At 36.3% G+C, this 22393-nt stretch overlaps 1 protein-coding gene across 5 annotated transcripts in view; it reads right to left on the reverse strand.

Moving 5' to 3' along the window:
* LOC135195611 (protein tincar-like) overlaps window positions 1–22393 on the reverse strand; it is a 630442-nt gene that overhangs the window by 55163 nt on the left and 552886 nt on the right. For all 5 annotated transcript variants that reach the window (XM_064221942.1, XM_064221940.1, XM_064221941.1 and 2 more), the window contains exons 7-12: window positions 21616–21721; window positions 16832–17050; window positions 13334–13528; window positions 7493–7591; window positions 4962–5081; window positions 3973–4109 (exon numbers count right to left, since the gene is read on the reverse strand). In XM_064221942.1, coding sequence (XP_064078012.1) covers window positions 3973–4109; window positions 4962–5081; window positions 7493–7591; window positions 13334–13528; window positions 16832–17050; window positions 21616–21721 — 876 coding nt within the window. The remainder of the gene's footprint in view (window positions 1–3972; window positions 4110–4961; window positions 5082–7492; window positions 7592–13333; window positions 13529–16831; window positions 17051–21615; window positions 21722–22393) is intronic.

The raw sequence follows: 22393 nt of genomic DNA on the forward strand, positions 1-22393 counted from the left end.
TTTCATATTCTCCGTAATATTTACCTCATTTATCTCTCTCCTGGCTTCGGTCAATCGTCCCACTTTTCTCCACCTCATCCTCTCTTTCCTATTTCCTGTCATACTCCTGTCCCTTTTCTTCGCCTTTTGCTCTACTTTCCCCTTTATCCATCACCGTTGAACATCCACGTTCGTCGTCCTCTTCCAAGCCTTTTCCTTTGCTTGCACACCCTTCACTATCATATTTTCTTTTAATACCCTTCAACATTCAGTCCCTCCCTGTAATCTCTTTAATCTAACATGTTAATATTTTCCCTTCGCTTTGCAAATCCCTCCTTTTTTTTTTTAATTTCTCTCTGTTTTGCAGTTTTCTTCTCTTGTTTCATGTGCTCCATTTCTTTTATTCTCCTTGATCGCTCAGTCTCACATTCTATCAATTCTGCTTTTATATTTTTTTTTGCTATTCCCTGTCCCCAGTTTTCACTTCATTTTTCCTTTTCGTTCTCATCTTTCTCTTTCGCTACCTGCTACCTTCCTTTTCTTCTACTTCCTCGCCTTCGCTTCGAACATCTTTCTTATTTTTCACTCTTTCTTCTTTCGTCGCATACCTCCCATTCTCATTTTGCATTTCTCATGCGCTCCTCTCTTCTTTTTCTGTCTCTTCTTCTTCTCACTTTACTTTTAATTCTTTTTTTATATTTTTTCAGGCATTCTCTCCCTTCCCATTCCTTACTAACTTCTCACTCCTTTCTATCTCCTTCACCTCTCATTTAAGTATCTCTCTTCACTTTGCCACCTCCCCTTTAATATTCTTCTTCTCTCGTTCCGTGTTCATCATTATTCCAGTTCAGTTTCCTCTGACTCTCTCTCCTCTCTTTCCCTTCCACATTTTTAGCACGGCAAAAGAATGTTTTCAGTTGCTTTTTGTTTGTTTGTTAGTCGGATTGCACGAAAAGTTGTTTGTGGCTTTTTACGAAAATTTGACCAAAGGCGTTTCTCGTCATTTGTAACATGTGACTGGATTTTGGGAGAGACAGGAATTTACTGTAGGGTAGAAGGGTCCTCTTGGGGAGTGGACTGCCGCCCGGCCTTTATATAACAAAACGAGCTTGATGGCGCGCGCTACGCTGCGCTGGAACCCAGCGTTGCCGGTTATGTCTCGCCTACACTCCCGATCCCCTACCTACCCCGCCCAACCCCAAGGCGGGCAAACCGGTTTGCAGGAGGAGGGTGGATATGTCATTTCTCCCCCTCCATCCCAATCCCCTACCTACCCCGCCCCCGAAAAAGATCCACACGGATTTTATTATTATGGATGCTGCAGATTTAAGAAAGGAAAATCCTATTCATCATTGCCGTAGACTTTGGTGACGAGATTTCGTCCCTGCCTCTGCGAAGAAAGCCAGTAATATTTCGTTCGGATCCCAGCAACTAACAGGCTCTGGTCGATAAAAATAAATGCCTGGTAGGGTTGAACGCTGGCGGATGTATGCTTCCGTGAGTGGTTTTTGCTGGTTTTTTAATTTTTTTTTTTTACCTATCTTTTCTGTCTCTTCTCATGTTTTTTTTTTTTTTTTTTTTTTTAATCTACCTACCTTTTCTGTCACTTCTCCATGTTTCACTTATTCTATATTTGCTTCCAATCTCTCACATCCGTTCGTGATCACTCTTTTATTCCTTTTCCATTCTTTCGTCCTTATCTCTCTCTCTCTCTCTCTCTCGTTATCTTGCTTTCGTTTCTCCTCCAATCCTCTCTTTTTTTCTGTATTTTCTCCATCATTCTTTCACTTCCGTCCCCTCCCCCTCCTCTCATCACTATCGCAACATCCACATCATCCTGATAGTATTCCTCCCCACGCGTTATCACGGACAGCCTGATCAACCACCCCCCAATCTCCCCCCCCCCAAACCCCTTTCCCCCCAACTACCCTCCCTCCTTCCCCCCAACCCTTTCGGACACAGCAACCAGACTCGGTTACCTAAACAAACCATTAACCATAACAACGCTCGATATGGGGCACCACGCTGCACTTTTATCACAATATTAATTTAGGGTAAATGAATATTGATCCGCAATATACGAAGCAACACGCATACGGCGGTCAAGTTACCCAGACTAGTACTAGGTCTACTGTAAGCCGATTTTGGTCATTTCTCTTTCCCCGCCTCTGCTCCGTTCTCACTCATGTCTCCGTTTATTTTTCGTTTCATTTTCCTCTTCGTTCCTCCCGCCTTTCGTTTTTGGTCTTGGCACTTTATTCCAATTTATTCATTCATCATTATTTTCTTTTCCTGTTTATTAATCATTTTCATATATCCTTTATCTCTGCTTTTTTATTTATTCTTCTTTCCTTCGCACTGCCAATCTTTTTTTTTTACTCTTCTTTCATTCGTACTACTAATCTCATTTTTACTCTTCTTTCATTCGCACTGCTAATCTCGTTTTTACTCTTCTTTTATTCGTACTGCTAATCTCATTTTTACTCTTCTTTCATTCTTCCTGTCGTATTCTTGTGTCTCATTATGTGTTCTCCTCTTCACTCGGCCCTTTCTCTAATCCATTCACAACTACTCTGATTTTTCGCTGATTTTTCCCTTCTCTGCTTCGACACTTTCCTACAGTCATCCTTTATATTCATGTATGATTTGCCCTTTTAAATCTTATTCACTTACTCTGTGAGTTTTGAGGGTTTCTCGTTTTTTCCCTTTAATCTTTGAAAGTAAAAGCTTTCCATAAATCTCGTCTAGGTTTGCTAATCCTTTGCACTCTCCTGTATCACATATTCTACACTCTGTACTTGTTCTTCTTTCCACCGTTTTTTTTTTTTTTTTTTTTTTTTTTTTTGATACTTACTCTTTCTTTGCAGATATTCTTTTTCTGTCAATTAATGTTTATCATTTTGTATATAATTCTACGGTTCTGTAACCAGTTTACATGTTGTCCTGAAAAAAAAAATCCAAGAAATTTGTCATTTAGTACATGCGAATTATCTTTACAAAATGCCACATTTGCCTGCGGTGTTAGTTTCTAGTGTTAAATCAATCAGTTATTAGTCAATTACTGTTTTAACAATAATATACACAGATAAAAACAATTACTATTATTTATGCGTTACCCGCCTTTGTTGTATGCCCAATCATAAATGACCACTGATGCCCATTTTTCCAACTCGAGATTCTCGACAATCCTTTGCCAACAACAAAAATACCAAGAATTTTGTCTTTTAGTACAAGCGAATTATCTTTACAAAATGCCGCATTGTCTCCGGTTATAGATCCCTAGCATTAAATCATTAAATCGGTCACTTATTATTAACTAACTGTCTTTGCAAAAATGTACACAGCTGAGACTATTACTTTTATGTTATGCATTACCTGCCTTTGTTCTATGCACAATTTTAAACGACCACTACTACCCATTTTCCCATCTCAAAATTCTCGACTATCCATCAACAACAATTGTCGAGGAACAAATACTATTGCTTACGTTTATTTTTAATTTTTTCTCAGTGGTAACGATTTCGTTTATTATCATGGAAAAAATCCTTTGTTGTCGAACCCAAAACTTAGAAACAAAGTCATGAGACGAATACTTTAAACTAAATTAGATTAAAACTTAACTTGCGCAGTTCGTAACAGGCTTAACGTCTAACGGCCAGCAATGACCGCAACATATAAAAGAAAGTCCGTTAACTGACGCTAACAGAACTACCAACAATTCAAAGCAAATGGTGTAATCTGGATTCTTTTCTCCAGGCCCATTGTTATTAGATTAGACTGGCATTGCGCGCCAGCACGAGCTCTTGATCCTTAAAGGGGGCATGAGAGAGAGAGAGAGAGAGAGAGAGAGAGAGAGAGAGAGAGAGAGAGAGAGCTAAAACACGCACAGATTAGAAACAATGATAGTGATAACTGCATGGATGGAGTTACTGAATGACTGATGGTTATTGTCATAAATGTCTTTGCATTAGAAACTTAAGTGTTAATCTGTACCTTGAAGTAGAGGGCGTATCGTTGAAGGTGACCGTGTGCTTGACCCCGGGCGAGTGCTTTCGCTTATTCCAAGAACCAGCGGCTCCCGAAGGAGGTTTCGGCCGCAACCAGTAAATCTCTTCTTCTTCCCCTCGTGCCTGCAAAAAAAAAAAAAAAAAAAAAAAAAAAAAAAAAAAAAAAAAAAAAAAAGATTACCACAATGAAACAGAAGCAACAGATTATTATTATTTTTTTTTTAGTTAGAAGTATGGTAAAGAAAATATGGGACACAGACTACTTACAAAGTGAAACGACAGTAAGTTGATAAGTTGAACTATCGAGTTTTGCTGTTATCAAATACGAGTATATATAAAGACTAGAAAATGTTGAACCTTAATCAGTAAATGAAAGTGAATAGATAAAGATATTATCATGGAATCACACTGCTATGATAAGAGATTTCGAAATATCAAAGGAAGAATTTAATCCTTTAGTGTACAGATTAATGATACAAGCGGGATTTTAAAGATGGTGTTCCACAAAAGATACTACAACTTTCAACTCTCGAAGCAGCTTAACAGAATAAAAATGTAAGTTTTACTGGAGACGTCATTTAATTACTTTGAATGTGTGTGAAAATGGCTCATCCCTGGATCATCCCATATCAAAGAGTTTTGCAGAAATGCTGACGGAACTTCCGCAAGATAAAGAGGGTACGAATCAAAACTAATGGTAGATGACACATAAAAGCAAGTAGTATCGTCATGAATAAATCTATGTATACAGCTTGAGTATAGAAAGGTGGAAAATACATAGGCCGGTGGCTAAGTTGAATTTAGATTGGTAAATCAAGCGTTAGTAATTAGTGATTATGTGAAGGATGAACTTGCCCCCAGCAAAGTAGAGACTGAACACGAACCCTGTTTTAATAACTCGAGACACCTGTGTCTTAACGATAAGGAAATGATCAGGGTGTTATGTGGAAGTGATCATTATCATTATGTTCTTACCTTTTTCTCGGTAACGGTGTGCATGACGAGCTTCATCAGCGACCTCTTGGGGCTTCCCTCCTGAAGGAGGTACGTCTTTCCTGCCCCTATAACCATGACCGGGCCTTCCGAGTCTTCAACCTAAACGAAAGGAATTATATCAGGAAAGTTTCTTTTTATCTCCCTTTCTGTGAGTAATCTTGTAGTCAGAGTTGGAAGGAATTTAGATTCAGTATTTTCTTTTCTGCAAAAGTTAAGAAGTTATTTCTTGTGGAATATTTTTTTCCTTTTAGGAGATGTCTTGGAGAGGTCTATCAGGCTGCCCTTGCTTGACTGAAGTTTAAAGGTGCTTATAATCAATTGCAAATTGTAAATTCCAGTAGTGTCATCAGTAACATTATGTAAATCCACATAAATGCCTACACCTAAACTCTGAAAGCAACGTCCAAGAGGATGCAAATAAATACAGAGCATAATGACCATAATACATTATTCTATAGAATTCCATAAAGCAGGAATCTGTTACAAACTTCTACATAAGGTTTTTTTGTGTTTGTGATTTTTGGTGGTGTTTAAAGCTTTACATCGGTGAGGGGATAGAACCAGATCTAAAGTTTATTTTCATTTATAAATATCTATTTCATAATAAAAAGTACCTATATTTAGTGATTCTGATTTAGTTAGGAAGCCGAAGGCAATCTAAAAAGCGTTTCTCCTATTTTCCAGAAAACAGAATGGTATTAATGCACTGTAACACTGATTCCGGAATTAGTTTTTTAAATCATGAGTCAGAATTGGGATAATTATACTTGTTTCAAGTATAATATCGATAATAAGGGGATAAAAGGAAGTTATGATTGTATATCTATATGGTGTTTTGTATTATTTATTAGCTGATATTTAAAACCTGACAGCAGCATGCTAAAGGCACAAACACTTACACAAAAACTATACACACACACACACACACACACACACACACACACACACACACACACATATATATATATATATATATATATATATATAATATATATATAAATATATATATATGTGTGTGTGTGTGTGTGTGTGCGTGTGTGTGCGCGCATACACAGTGAAAACACTTACACTATATATATATATATATATATATATATATATATATATATATATATATATATATATATATATATAGATATATAAATATATATATGTGTGTGTGTGTGGGCGCGCGCACCACACAGTAAAGATAAGATCCGACTAGCTCCTGTCGCAGCGAAAAGTTGCTCAACATGGCATGGTTAATTAACGACGCAGTGTTTAATGCTGTCACCCTAATGACGTAAAAGAAAAAAAGTTGCCAAAAACCACATTTAAGTTTAAGAGACTTATGGATCATAAAATATTCATGATTTATGGCAAAAGTTGCCTCACTGGGAGACTGGATACACGACAATACCCTAGCAACACGGCATTATTCTTTGCATGGAAATGACTGGAATCGCTTATGCATTCGCTGGAGTCTCTCGTACATTACCCTAATGAGCATTCGGTGTTAAATAAGTTATAAAATTTCACAAAGATTGTGGCTTTTCAGGATACTCTATTATGCGTGAAATTGAAAAACCTCTTCTCCAAACTTTACGCAGCGATAATCAGCTTTCGTTGTCAGGAACCGTATTATGACGTGAATATAAATTTGGTAGGATGTAATGCTCATGATCTTAAATATTTCCATTAAGGAACACCGCCATATGATATTATCAAATCACTCATGATATTGGACAGGAATACCATTCAAAATACATCTAAAATAACAACAAAAACAGCAACACCAATAATAATAATAATAATAATAATAATAATAATAATAATAATAATAATAATATAATAATTTTCATAGAAGCAATTATCCCGCATAAACCACTATATTTCACTTCAACAACAACAACAACAACAACAACAACAATAATAATAATAATAATAATAATAATAATAATAATAATAATAATAATAATAATAATAATTTTTCATAGAAGCAATAATACCGCACATAAACCACTATTCAATTCAACTAGCCTATCTGCTATTAAGATTACGAGCTAGTTAATAAACGAACTTATGGTTATTGACAATGCCGTGCATTAAAAAAAATAAACTAACGCTTCTTACTCTTTGTAAAGAAAACTCACAGGAGTATTTCGATAAGTATGCTTATCATGTTTGCAAGGTTGCTAAACAGACTGCCATTCTATTTCAATGTATAATGAATGTATAGTTTGGGTACGTGATTCACTATGTAATATAACTTATCAATTCATTTGAAAAATACACAGTTACATAATGCATGATGAAAAGCTAATCCTTTAGGCTAAAGGTAGCACAGAGAGAGAGAGGAGAGAGGAGAGAGAGAGAGAGAGAGAGAGATGGGGGGGGGGAGAAGGGGGGGGGGGGGGGGGGAGAATGCTGAATAGCCGAGTACCTGGAAAAAGAGGAGGGGAGATCAAAAGTATAATGAGCAGAGAAAAAAAATCAACCTTTTTTTAATTGAAACATAAACGGGTCCTTACCTGCTTTGAAAGCTGTACTTCATTAACTAGTCTAATGGAATGAGTACTCGTCACGATGGTCTTCGATATCTGGACCCGCAGTTTGAAATACCAGCGAGACTGTAGAGGGAGACAAGAGAAAATTTAATAAAAGGTATTGTTACATGTAGCCGATTTACGATAATATGAAATTGCTTAATTTTGTTGCGTCTGTCCATCTACCTAGTAATATTAAGTAATGAGAGATACACGCTTATATATATTATATATATATATATAATATATATATATATATATATATATATATTATATATATATATATCATATATATATATATATATATATATATATATATATATATGTAGTATGTACGTATATACGGCAGAGATCCGTCGGCAACGAGGGCCAGAAGGTACATGTAGAACTAGTTGTCTCCTTATCACCTGTTTTCTACATATAAATACACACACACACACACACACACACACACACACACACACACACACACACACACACACATATATATATATATATATATATATATACATATATATATATAATGTGACTTTATATAATAAACACCAAAGGGAGAAGATGAAACACTGTTGCAGATCCTGACCGGTGTCGGCTTTATTGCGAACTAAGCCATCTTCAGAGAATAGCTTAGTTAGCAATAAAGCTGACAACTGCCAGGAACTACAGACGTGTTTCATCTCTTCCCTTTGGTGCTATATATATATATATATATATATATATATATATATATATATATATATATATATATATATATTTATATATATACATATATATATATATATATATATATATATATATATATATATATATATATGACATTGTTTGGTGAGCATGAAGACAATGCTGTTTAATTCTCATACAATCCCCAATCACTGACTATTCAAAGGGACAAGAATACAAAAACAAATTTCTTCAAACCATCACAAAATAAAACCGACTCAAAAATCGCCGTATGTCTTACACATACAATTCGCCTCAAACAATGGAACTATAGCCCAACAAATGTCAACATTCGCGCAAACAAGGCAGGGACGGCAGATATCCTAGGGTAAATTTATTTGTCATTTGGCATCGGCTCCGAGAGCGACCGCAGAGTACACTGTCAACATGATCCGGGGCGAAGTTTGTTCTGTGCAGGCACGCCGCTCCTCTGATGGACACTGGTCAATAATTTACCGATGTCCTTTGAGGTCCTGACGTTCGCTGAAGTTCTGTCGTTGTTCATTGGAGTTACACGTCCCCTGATGGCAAACTTCTTAAGCCACGGCTTCTGCCAGATTTTAGAGCGAGGTCCTCGTGAATTCACTGTGCCTCAGAGCAAGCGAACTCGTAACGTTTCATTTCTTTGACAAATTTCGGGTTTTGTTACACGGAAAGGAAGAAGAAGAAAAAAATGACAAGACGTACTGCAAATCGCGAGTTGATGTATGCAAATTAAAGAAGTTATTGGAAAGGAAATAAATGAGAGAGAGAGAGAGAGAGAGAGAGAGAGAGAGAGAGAGAGAGAGAGAGAGAGGATAGTTATGCCAAAACTTTCAAGGATCTCATTCCATTTGTTTTAACTTCTTCGGCGAATGAGAAGCGGAAGAGATATTAATTTTAAAAAAATCCGCCAATACGACAAACTTTCTTTTCTAAATTGTAGATATCAAGTTATCCATTGATGCGCATCCAAACGTGCGGACGCAGGACCCACGACGAAAAAGGCAAAAGAATCCGCGTGTATATATAAAAAAGAAAAAAAAAAAGGAAAAATAATCAAACGACCCAGAAGTCACGTTCAAGAAGGTTCTGGTCGACCAGTCATTGGACGTCTTGGAAAGAATTTTGTGGACTGGAAGAGGATAGCCTGGACAGGGAGGCAGGGAGCCACCCTGGCATCTTTCCACTCTCTCTCTCTCTCTCTCTCTCTCTCTCTCTCTCTCTCTCTCTCTCTCAAATATTCAAAAGGATGGGACGTCGTCAAAAAGGGGGAAAGAAACCCTTCATTCAGAAACGAAAAAATATTTGGAAACGTGAAACGTTCAGCGGCATTGAAATAGGAGCTATTGCAATTATTCTTATCACTGTTATTGTTATTGTTAGTATCTCTGTTACTCAAAAGGACGAGACATCTTGAAATGTCATCCCTGAAAAAATTTCTGAAAAAAAACTTCAAATACGGTATTCAGGAAAAAGTTCAGACGAAAAAGAACGATTTCATTATATCATCATAAAACATTATTATTAGTAACATAATTACTTCCACTGGAAGGTGAAAAGCCGTTTTTCTTATATAATTTCTCGAGCAACCTCATAATACAATGTACTTGAGATCAGGGGCTGATGTCACGTCTAAACTGTCATCAGTGTTTACTATGGTTTCACTAAAAGTAGAGAGTGGAAATACTTCAACTGCAACACATTTAAAAACACTTACTATACTTAGACGCAGTAAGTCACAGCCACCGTCCCTGACAATATTAGAGAAAAAGAATATAAACGCGTAACAAATAGCAAGAATAACAAAACGGAGCCTTCCATTTTTTAAAGCAAATTGCATGCCACTGCAAGAGACAGTTCACCTCGATTTCCCTTGGGTGACACCCAGCAGAGAACGGGCGGTTTTTGAAAAGGTTTCCCGCGTAGATGTGATAATGACCCAAGACGAAATCTGGTTTATCATCCTCTTAGTTTCTTATAGGACGTTCTTCATGCGTGTATGTATGTCTGTATGGTAAAGGCACATATACTAAGACGCATGAGAGTGTATTCAAAGATATAATAATATGCACGTTCAATGATATGAAAATACACACACGCACATATATACTTTATATATATATATATATATATATATATATATATATATATATATATATATATATAATTCATGTTATTGCAAACAACCACTCGTCATTTTTTGAACAGTTAGTATATTTTATTTTCGTAGTTTACTTAAAAAGCCCTAAAATGTGACGAGGGAACAGGGTTTAGCACATTACGTATTCAGATTCCATCAAACAAATGTTGTTCGCGTAGGCTACTCGAAATGATCTGGAAAGGAATACCCATGGTATTTCATCTATCTATCTATCTATCTATCCTTGTCAAAAGGAAAGGAAGACAGGGAAACACTGGCAGATCATGGAGTCATTCCCTCAGATGATATCCCCTTCTCTCTCTCTCTCTCTCTCTCTCTCTCTCTCTCTCTCTCTCTCTCTCTCTCTCTCTCCAAGAATAAGAAATCTTTTTCTCAGAAAACAAAGCCTCTGTTTTTTCCCTTTTTTCTGTTTCTCTCCCTCTCCATCCATCTATCTATCTATCTGTCTATCAATCTCTCGGTTGGAACAAGGCGACGACAGCAAAAACACATCCACCATCATCCAAGTCTCACTCTGACGCCAAACTGCAACAAAATGCAAATGAGACGAGTTCTTCCAAAGAATTTCCCTGTTCAAGGAACATTAAATAAATGTGAGCTGGAAAAGACGGATGGACTGGATCATCTACGAAGGCAGCAGAAGCAGTAGCAGCAGTGACAGAAGTAGTCGTAGTGACAAGTAGCAGCAGTATAATATATGCAGCTATTTGTCATTTATGTTTGCCTCTATAAAAGGAGTGGTTTTTGAGAGAAAGCACATATTCTTTTCTGAGGACAAAATTAAAAAAAATAGAATTTGCAGGAGTCTTATTTCAAATCTTATCGTCTTCTTTCTTAAAATATTATGAAATAAGGAATTAGTACTTGGTAATGTAAACTGGCGCGACAAATGAATAATAGAATTTGCAGGAGACTTATTGTAAAAAAAATTAATTAGAAAACAAAATAGCACTTGGAAATGTAATATGACGCAAAACTAATTTTAAAAAAATCACTTAGCATGTGAAAATAATAAATAATGATATAAATGAAAGACTAAGAAAAGTAAAATGAAAAAAAAAAAAAAAAACACACAGAGAAATGAAGGATATAGACGAGGAGTGTCGAGCTCAAATAAAAACGCAATGCAACGATCATATAAACGATGCAATGGATGACTTTGTTACCCGAACGTGAGAGGGCTTTCAAAAACAGCAATCATTTCAAAGCGTTCTTCAGACGAATTCATCAGAAAGGGCTTGAAAAATCCTTTTAACATTCTGAAAATGTGCGCAAGAGTATATATACTGTTTAAACATGCAAATATGCGCGTGACTGACAGTTGGACAGCCAGGTAGATCTAGTAACAAAGCGTATTTATAAATATCTGCGAGAGGGGAAATCGGTTATAAAGAACGCGGCTTTGGAATGAAACGTGATACGATTCACCAACAACAGACTTAGCAGACAAAGCGATCCATTGACAAAGATTCCATAAATGCTTGTGTAAACCCCGTCTAACTATCCGCCACCTTTTCTATATTCTTTTACTTCATACGAGTATTCTCTAAAATGCCCATTTTCCTATCCTCAATCAATCAATTGTAATAAATTAATATTTTTCTGGGAGAGGCACTCAACCCCATTTCTTCTGCTGCTCGTGGTAACCCTATAGCCTTAAAAAGTCTTTGGTCTGAGTTCCATTCAATCGGGGCTCACTTAGACCCATTTCCTCATAATCTCCTTTACCATTCTATCTCATATTTATCTGTATATGCTATCATCTTATCTTTACCCTGTTTCGCAATCAGGCATTCTGTTCTCCAGTGGTGTTCTAGTCAAACAAATTGGCTTTTGCTTTGTTTCATAGCAATGAGAGGACGTAACAACAGCGTCTACAAATAACCACTGTTCGATGTAACCGATATTTCAGCCTTAGCTGTGCGTCTCACGAGCCATGTTTACGCTTTTTCCTCGCCATTTGAGATATCACAGATCCAGATACCCTCCTATGACATTCAAATCCTTAAAACTTTTCCCTTCCTCTGTCTCTCTCTTTAGTTCGTAATAGTAGAACAGTTCAATAAAAGACAAGCACTTTAAGAAAGTTTCTTAAGTACTTCAGTTTATGAAGGCTAAATGTTTTTATTCAATCTTTCTATTTCTAGTAATATCCTGTAAAAACCCATAATGTTTATTAGCACTCTTGTTCAGGCTTTCCTCTCCTTACGTTTCTTTTGTTTATCTCTCGAAGACAACTAGAGCTGTAACGCTAGCTTACGGAATTACATAAAAAATTAGCTTAGATCAAGATTCTTTTAATTTCTTAAATAAAGCTGTCCTTTCACACCATTTCCGGTTCTTCGCCTCATATCACTAGAAAACGTTAGCCATTGCTTATTCCTGTCACAATTTCTCTCAGACCCTGGAACTCTTACGCCACAGTTTGTTTTAACTTTTCCCATCTTCATCCACTAGGCTGTCTACAAGCACGTAGAGGTTCTTTATAATGTTGACGTAGACACGTAGAAGTTTGCACAAATGCTTCACATTCAGTAGGAGTACTAGGCTGCTCAATATATAACACTACTCAGTCATCCTAAATTGGTAGGCTAGTTGGCTGGTTTTGATTATCCTGGTTTATACCAGCACATGCTTATATTACTTGAATTAATTTGTCAGTAATTTCAGGGCAGTTTTTTTTAATGAACTCATTGTTTTGATATATTTTTCTGTCCTCGCCTCACTAGTACAAGTTCGAAAAAAAGCCTACCTTGACAGTCAGACCCATCCAAATAAATACAAGTTCGCAAAAAAAAAAAAAAAAAAAAAAAAAAAAAAAAAAAAAAAAAAAAACAAGCCTACCTTGACAGTCAAGGCCATCCAAATTAATACAAATTCGGAAAAAAAAATAATAGCCTACCTTGACAGTCAGAGCCATCCAAATAAATACAAGTTTGGGGTAAAAAAAAAATCAAGCCTACCTTGACAGTGAGAGCCATCCAAAGTAGAATCCACAGGAAGAGATGAGTGATGGTTGAAATTGTCGCAACCAACACAGAAGTATCCAGCGACGCCCTGTACACGACGGTCCAATCGTGTACCAGAGGTGAGGCAGCTGCCGTCATGAACACCAGCACTGTTAGACCCCAGCAATGCGGCCAATAACTCCAAGGTGTCTGGAGAGGATAAAAAAATAAGATTATTACGTTCATTCAAAAAATCTATCAACAAGACATATGCAGGTATTCTCGTAAGAAGTACTAAAGAGCACTATACTAGACCTCAAGAATGGGCATAGAAGCCTAAATTTTGAAGTCTTGAATAGAGAACAATAAGATTTAAACCGTTAGCTACACAAAATTATACAAAAGAAACACGATTACCTGGGAAAGAGGAGCATTAACTCATTAATTCACAAACTTTATGGATAAAACATGCGTCACTCTTAAATCTCATAGGTATTATACTATACAAAGTTTACCGGTGAGATCGTGAATTCTGCAAAGTAGGAACATTTGTTGTACCTCCTATTTGCGTTTGTTAGAAACATACCAGCATACTCTTTCCTGCAAATTTACTCATGATACAGAAATCATGAAAAAAAAATAAAAACAAAGAAGCTGCAAAGAAATATATAAAAAAGTAAAATATCACTACAACAATTTAGTTTCATTATCAAATGATAAATATGCGCTCTAGGAAGGCCACAATAATCCTCCAGAACAAAAGGAACAAACGAAAGTATAGTAAGAATTCAATAGCACAATTTAATTACTGAATAAAACACATGTTCTCTTGAAAGGATACAGCGGATTAAGGTGGGAAATAATATTGGATTTAAATCTTTCTCACACCCAGCTTTTCTTCTTGCCAAAATGCTGCGAATCAGAGAAATACATAATACATAACTTCAAAATGAGATTTTTGATGCGGCTTGTTATCAAACCAATGCCTTTTTGAGGCTAGTATTTTACCACATATACTCACATACAAAGAATAAAATAAATAAATTTTACATATATATATATATATATATATATATATATATAATGTAAATATATATGTATATAAATGTATACATACACGCATATTTACATATATTTTTTTAACAATTGAGAACTCCTCCTCCTCCTCCTCCTCCTCCTCCTCGCATCTGCGGCGCCTTTAGGATGCCTGTCAGAGGCTCGGAATAAAACTTCCTCAGCCGGCATGATCAGATGTCTTTTTATCTCTTTTCTTCAGCTTTGCTTCCATCAGCGTCTTCTCCTTCATCTGGAAAGACACTCATCCTTTCACTTTCTCGGGCTCCCGGTTGGACGTCTACCTTTTACTTTTCCGGTCTTTCTCTTTCGCGTCTCTCTCTCGGCACATTTCTCTATTCGTCATGCCTCAGCAAGAGCCGGTGGCACTGATGTTACATTAAAGTGCAAAATCATTCCTTCAAGTTTCTCAGACATTTAATGGCCGTCCGGGAAGAAGTTAGCCTCAGGAAGCTTTTATTTTTTTTTCTTTCCGCTACAAAGTTTCCTTGGGAAATTAAAGAGTCGTGCATTTTCCAGTGTGACTGTTTAGTCAATGCCAAGAGGAGTGCCTTTGGTTGGGACTTTGGGTAAGAAGTGAGCATGTTGCCAGAAACAAGCTAAAATGAATACAGAATTTTATTTAGTTTTCAGTTCCAGATGACAATTAGGAAAATCCAAGATGCGCTATGAGGAGGATCGACCTTCAGTCATTTTAAGTATGAAATCGCCAAATAAGTTGTGATTTGAACAAAGGAATTCATAAAAAAGACGACTATCCTTTTATGAGAAATATGTACCATTAAGTAACTTATTGTGTCTGCTTTTTATTTCTTATCATCTACCATTAATAATAAAAATTATAACGTATGAAATTATGCAATAAAATCAAATAACGAAAAGAGCGACTGAAAAGATAGTCGTAGAATCACGCAAAACAAGGGGGGGGGGGGGGGGGGGGGCGGTTTAAAAAGGAAAAGTACGGTAGTCATGGATATGAATGTGATGTAAGGTTATTTGTTGAATTAACAAAAGGACACATTCCTGTTAATCTGTAAGTGAGACAAACTAAACGAATGCTTTCTCCATAAAGGGGCAGCAATATGTTCTCCAAAACAGTGGACATATCTATATATGTTAACGAAAGGGTGTTCTCAAGATAATACTTTTGATATGGAAACAATAGCCTCAATATGTTCATTATCACCATCTAAATATGATTCTGTATAGTATATTCTTTACTTGTATTCATTTAATTAACTAATACGCATGGCTGGGTTAATACTGACGTTACTGTAGCTTTGGGCTACAAAACAGAGAGACTGAGAGTTTCCAGTCCTGTGATTGGCTTATCAACAGCAAACAGGAGCGTCGTAAGGGACTGGCCTAGACATCAAATGCACGGTTGATGTGAATTGAATCTACTATAGTAGTAAATAAATATCGGATAGGGGTAAGCCCATAAGCTGGAAGTTTGGCCTACGATATCTTGTAACAGACCTTCATAACCGAATAGTAAATATTTAGACAAACGCTCAAGTTCATTAGAGATGACGCTGAGCTAATGCAACAGTGATTATCGTTGAATTCAAGAAAAGGATTACAGTGTTGCGAAAGAAACAGAGACAAAAGAAACCGAATGAAAAATAACTGATTAGCTCTGTCAGTTCCCTCTTGGAAAAGGCCGAATAGACAAAGCAAAGAAAGAAAACACAGGCTCTAGCTTCTTGAATATCAATAAAGACAATATGACGACAGAACGGTTCGCTGTCAAATAATCAAAACCTGACTAAGGGAGATATAAAAGCTGCAGACGTAATTGGCAAACATGGTAAAGGAAAAAGTGACTAATGATGCACAGAGGACAAGGACTTTTGTTTGAGTTATCAAAGAGGGAATCAGAAAAACGGAATAATGAGTATTTAACAGAGAAAAAAGAATCCTAAGCCTTGCTGAAAAGGCAGAACTAAAAGCAAAGCAATTTCACGGTATAACCTGTATACATTTTCGTACTGTGTGCCAGTAATCCATGCATATTTACAGTCAATTATGATCTGAACGGATAGGGCATCTTTGAATATATAGTATATACTCTTGGCTATCACGTGGGTCGTCCAGCTTGGATTTCAATAAAAGAAAATAATCAGTTTCCCGTATTTTTTCAATATGTGGTAGTTTAGAATCAAGGATACCGTTATCTTTTCAAAAAACCTATTAAAAATCTTTATCCAGCCACTGCAAACTACACTCAGTGTCACCAGATGCCAGAATTTTCTTCAAACTTTGCGATTTTAGCTTAATTTAAATATTCCTCTCCGTTCAGATGATTTCAATGACTTAAACAGTATCAAGTACAAAAACATGAAGCACACCTGTACATATTAAGAACAGTTCCTTATAAAATTCATTGTGATTATATATATGAAAACAATCACGAAACCACCCTCTGTCGTTTCTTACCTGGTGTCCATGTTTACTCAAGATGTGATACTTCTCCTTCTCGGCATTGAGGAAGGAATTGAATTTGACGAATCCGTAGATGTAGAGGACACTCCCCGATGCCAAGACTAGTGTCTGGGAGGCCGTGAAGACGGCCAAAGTGGCTGGTAGTGGTAACAGGAACCCCTCGTACACTGGCAGGACAGTTTCTGGACCCATGATGTGGACTTTATACAGAACCTGCAGGTGGAAAAAAGGGGAAACTTAGGTGAGGTTTTCGTGTTTTCGTTCTCGCATGAGCTGAGCTTTTAAATGAATAATCAAAATGATCTCTATGCAAAACGGTAAACTAACGCAGGAAACTAATGACTACGTTTTCGTTTTGTCTGTGGGAGAAAGATTATTGCAGGAAACGTTGCAATTTCATCTAAGAAGAACATGCCTCAGGGACAGCACGTAAAATTGAGTGAATTGGGCATGGTTCACACCTTAGTATTTTCACAATTCATGCATAAATTTTCTGTAACGGTGCAGAGTAACTATTCTAATAAAAAAGTAAATAAATAAATGTGTTCTGACCTCGCAAAATATCAAGAACCTTCCTTTTTAAAATCACTTCTTTCATTTTTTATTACGAATTTTTTACACCGTTTTGAGGAGGGACGACCCAATTTGCCTTTATTAATAATAAATAATAATAATTAATAATTAATAATTAATTAATTAATAATAATGAATAATTACGAATTCATTTCTTTTGCTAGTACGATCTTCACTGCCGCTCTCTCCGAGAATAAATTGGAAGATACTGTAGAAATAAATTACAACCATTTATCAGATTTCTCTTAACATACAATACAAATTCATGTTTAAATAAATGAAAAATAGTTCATTACAAAACAAAAACGACCATTTTCTCTTTGCGTAACTACACTGCTATTCTCTCTGAGAATTAAAATTATTTGTTTGTTTGTTCTGGTTGTTTTAAACGTTGCATGGAAGCTAGTTGGGTTATTCTGCAACGGTTTACCAAACGGCTTTACGTGAACGTTCCCGAACCACGTCAGGAGAGTGAACTTCTATTACCAGCAAATTACACATCTCTAACCCTCAAGCAGTAATTGCTCGAGATTCGAACTCGCGGCCACTGATTGGGGTGGGGGCAGGGGGCCAAGACCATACCGATCACGCCACTGAGAATGAATTAGAAAGCATTTTTGAAAGAAATCATTACAACTACGCCAAGATTTCTCTTGAGATACAAAACAAATTCACGTTTGTTTAAAAATAAAATAATAATGCTTTATGCCTGATAATTCCAATGAGGAATCATCCGACACTCGACTGGATGCGGACCCACTTCCGGATGACGGCCGACGGATGACGCAACGGGGGAAGAATCATTACAGTGGCATCCGTATTACGGGATTCGCAACTCTGCACTGGGTCAACAGCGGCGATGCTTTAGAACTAACCAAACACCAGCTGCTGCAATCGGCTCTCAGCTGTTTAAATAGCTGGAAACGCTAACTAAGAAACACCACATTCCGTCCCAGAAACAGCCGAGGCCAGTGATACAAGTCGCCCGGTACAGGACGCAAATTATCCATGAGTGGAAAATGTTGCTATAATGTTGCGAGCTACGGCAGTTCGCACGTTAGCGCGGTTGGGTGTGTGGGCGAGCGCAAGCGCGCAAAATGATGAAAGGTTCACATTCGTTATGTTCTGGTGGTTTGTTTTGATAATAATCTCCTAATATTGCTTCCGGCCGGGGAAATTTTGGAGTCTGGTGTACGTCCTCTCTTCTCTCTCCTCTCCTCATCCTTCTCCAGCACACACTATCCCACACACTACACACGCACACCACGGCAATCACACCAACACCACTACAACAGCACAACACACAACACAACATATATATATATATATATATATATATTACATTATTATTATATATTATTATATATTATTATATTCAGCCGTGAAGGGTGGACATTGCGGAAAACGCTTTGTAATTCATTTCAATTCAATTTTTTATTTCCTACGTTTTCGTAATATCATTATTACAATTCTTCAGGGAATCTGTTTAAACAATAAAGAAAATTAAACTTAAAATTTAAAACTTTCTTTAAAAAATTTACTCTAAAATTCAACATTTATAAAAGACAAACACAATTAAAAAAACAAAAAATACAGAAACGAAAAAAAAAAAGTTGCAATAAAAAGACCAAAGACACTAACCAATCCTTATGCCAGAAGGCAAGGAAGACAGAGAATGGACAATACATTAAAAAGTTTAAAGGTTACTTCAGGATACAGTTCGTTGCGTAGCGGATGGTCGGGGTAATTTAAACTGGGGAACCAAGTTCGGTTTAATTTAATAAATTAATGGCAAACTCTAAGGATAGGCAGTTCATATTGCAGTTGCTTTGCTTGACCTATTTGATTAGGAAAAAGGCTTCTTTCTATATAAATTTTACAATTTTTTCGGAAATGGTTTCTAATATTTAGAATGTTTTCGGGACTTGCGGGAGAGCCTTACAGCCAATACGGAAACTCAGTTCCCCGATGAGAGTCGATTCTGACCCGTCAGTAACACTCCTTGTTGGGATTCCGAACAATTATGTTCCCAGAGTTACACCTATGGGCAACGTATACTTTATAGACCACGTTTTTTGGAGGTCAAGGGGAGGGTCCAGAAGTTCGCATCTTTATATCGTGAAAAAGGAACGACTTGTTAGCGGTGGGGTTTATTGGAATTAATTTCAGATTAATGGCACCATAATGTTTGTGAAAATTTCAATTTTGTGCATAACTTTTTCTTTCCGGAAAAGTGGATCCACGAGGAGGTTATGCGGGGTCAGAATCGACTCTTCACGGGAATTGAGTTTTCCGTCACTTGGCTGATAGGCTCTCCAATTCCCGAACATTCTAATAATAAAGAAACCATTTTCAAAAAAATTGTAGAAAATTATATTCAGAAAGAAGCCATGTTTTTGAATCACAGGCCAAGCAAAGGCCAATTTGCATTATGAACTGCCTATCCTAGAGTTCATTATTTATTAAACAAACTGGTTCCCACCCCAGTTTAAATTACCCAGACCCATCCGTCCACCACAAACTGTACCTGAAGCTAACCTTTATTTATTATGATTTTGTCATTCTGTCTTCCTGCCTGTCTTTCGGCATAAGGCTTGGTTAGCGGTCTTTGGTCTTTTTTTTATTTTTTTTTTTTTCGTTTCTGGTATGGTTTTTTTTAATTGTGTTTCGCTTAATTTTAAAATAAATTGAATTTTAGGAAGTTTTCAAGAAGTAATTTTAAAGTAATTTAAATAATTTTATGTTTTTTTTTAAAAACAGATTCCCAGATGTAAGTAATGATATTACGAAACGTTAGGAAAATAAAGAATTGAAATGAATAATCTACAAAACCCGACCAAATAATACCAAAAAAACCAAGAATTAACCAAACAAAAACCTGGTTTCCAATGGTCCCTTACTGGCCTGAAATCGTCCTCCTACTGGTCCGTCCCTTGATTATATGACTTACCTGATATTAATATTATTATATACATATTATAATAATAAATATTAATATAATATAATATATATACTGTGTATGTATATCAATGTACATGCATACTCACATAAATATATACATATCATACTACATATATATATATATATATATTATGCATATGTATATATAGATATATGCAAACATATATCAACAAAATGGTGTATGTATTTACCTAACTACCAATCAAATATATTCATAATTTACCACCTCAACTTATTTCCCTCTCTCTCTCTCTCGTCTGTATTTATAAACCTACCATTCGATCATATGTATATATACAAGCAAGCATACACACACTATAATACAACGAAGACATAGATCAAAAGCAAGCACACACACACACAACACACCCACACACCACACACACACACACACACACACATATATATATATATATATATATATATATATATATATATATATCCTCTTGATTGATGCACATGTCATTAATCATACGACATCTGAAATGAGATCAGCCTCGGAATATGAGCTGTACCGCTCTTGAATGAATCATAATGGACGACACCGGAGATCTATGTTCACATGAGGCTTGATAGCACTTGATAAATGGTTCACACGAATACATATACGCACACACCGAGGAAAGGGAGAGAGAGAGAGAGAGAGAGAGAGAGAGAGAGGAGAGAGAGAGAGAGAGAGAGAGAATTATTATTATTATTATACAAATGAATAGTTAGTTAGGGTTTACACTTTTATAAGTGTATCAACTGTTATCGAAATCATGAACAATTCTGTTAAACGTCAAAAATATCTATTCTGCATTTTCTTCAATAGCAATTGTACGCTAGCAGTTCTCATAAATAACACAAAACTTAAGAGATGACTTACACTGATCTTTATAAAAAAATAGTGCAATTTAAAATGATGTAGCGAAATATTTCTGTAACTAAATAACTGTCAAAATCAATATGCCGCCAAAGACTGTAAATAAAGGCTTCATTGGAGAAAATGGAGCTAGAAATATCAGTTCTGATATCTCTCAAGATTTAGCATAACTCTGGTCAAACAGAATATTACGTAACATCTAAGCTTACCAAGAAATCTATTGAAATAAAACTGTATACTATAATGTGTATGTACACGAAATTCTCTCTTAGAGGTCGCAGAAACATAACCACAAACCGGAATAGGAGAGCTTTGCATTAACTTAACAGGAAACAGCTTCTTAAGGTTAAGGACACAATTTACGAGGTGTTTTCATTACCTGGAATCCATTGATGGCAAATATGCTTTGTGCTGCGTTAAGGATTAACTGCGTGAAGAAGACCAACCCAAGGCCTTTGTTTGTGCCCCAAAATACTCCAGCGTATCTGCAAAGAAGGAACAAGAACAAGTGCGTCAGATTCTGAATACAGTAGCTCTTTGTGATAGGTGCTGCGCATGCAAATGTTAAACAAAATGTAGTACATCGTTTTTACGTCTTTTGATGCTTTATATGTACAAGTACACTACACAGGAAATCTTTGGCTTCTATTTCATTACTGAATCTCAGTTCGTATATGTATTTAGTAAAGCGTAAAGATTCGGAGCCCAGAAATCTACAGTACAGCCCGGAAATCTACATTGTACTGAAACACAGCACTTCACGACACCCTCCAAAGCATAAAATCAGCAACCTTTGAAATTTACTACCATCTTCAGACTTCTTTTATTCACAGGAGACAGTAACATTTAACATTTTCACCGGCTCTCTTAGTGCAGCAGCGAAGAGATGTTGGTGTAAGGTTATCTTAATGTGAAAGGTTAACCAAGCTGTTATTTTAAGAGGCAGCCCATACAGAAGGAGATAAAGTGTTTTTCTTGCCCACGCAACTCTTCCAGTCTCTTTAAGAGGCGTTAGGACCAAATATACCTTCTTTTTATATAAACAGGCAACTTACCAAACCTTACTAAAAGCATATTCATCTGCTGTTTCATATAAGTGACTAGCTAGTGTTTTTTAACTGTTAGGTATGATAAATTCGTAAAGTAACTATACTCTG

This window comes from Macrobrachium nipponense, chromosome 16, assembly GCF_015104395.2.
Source record: "Macrobrachium nipponense isolate FS-2020 chromosome 16, ASM1510439v2, whole genome shotgun sequence".
NCBI lineage: Eukaryota > Metazoa > Arthropoda > Malacostraca > Decapoda > Palaemonidae > Macrobrachium > Macrobrachium nipponense.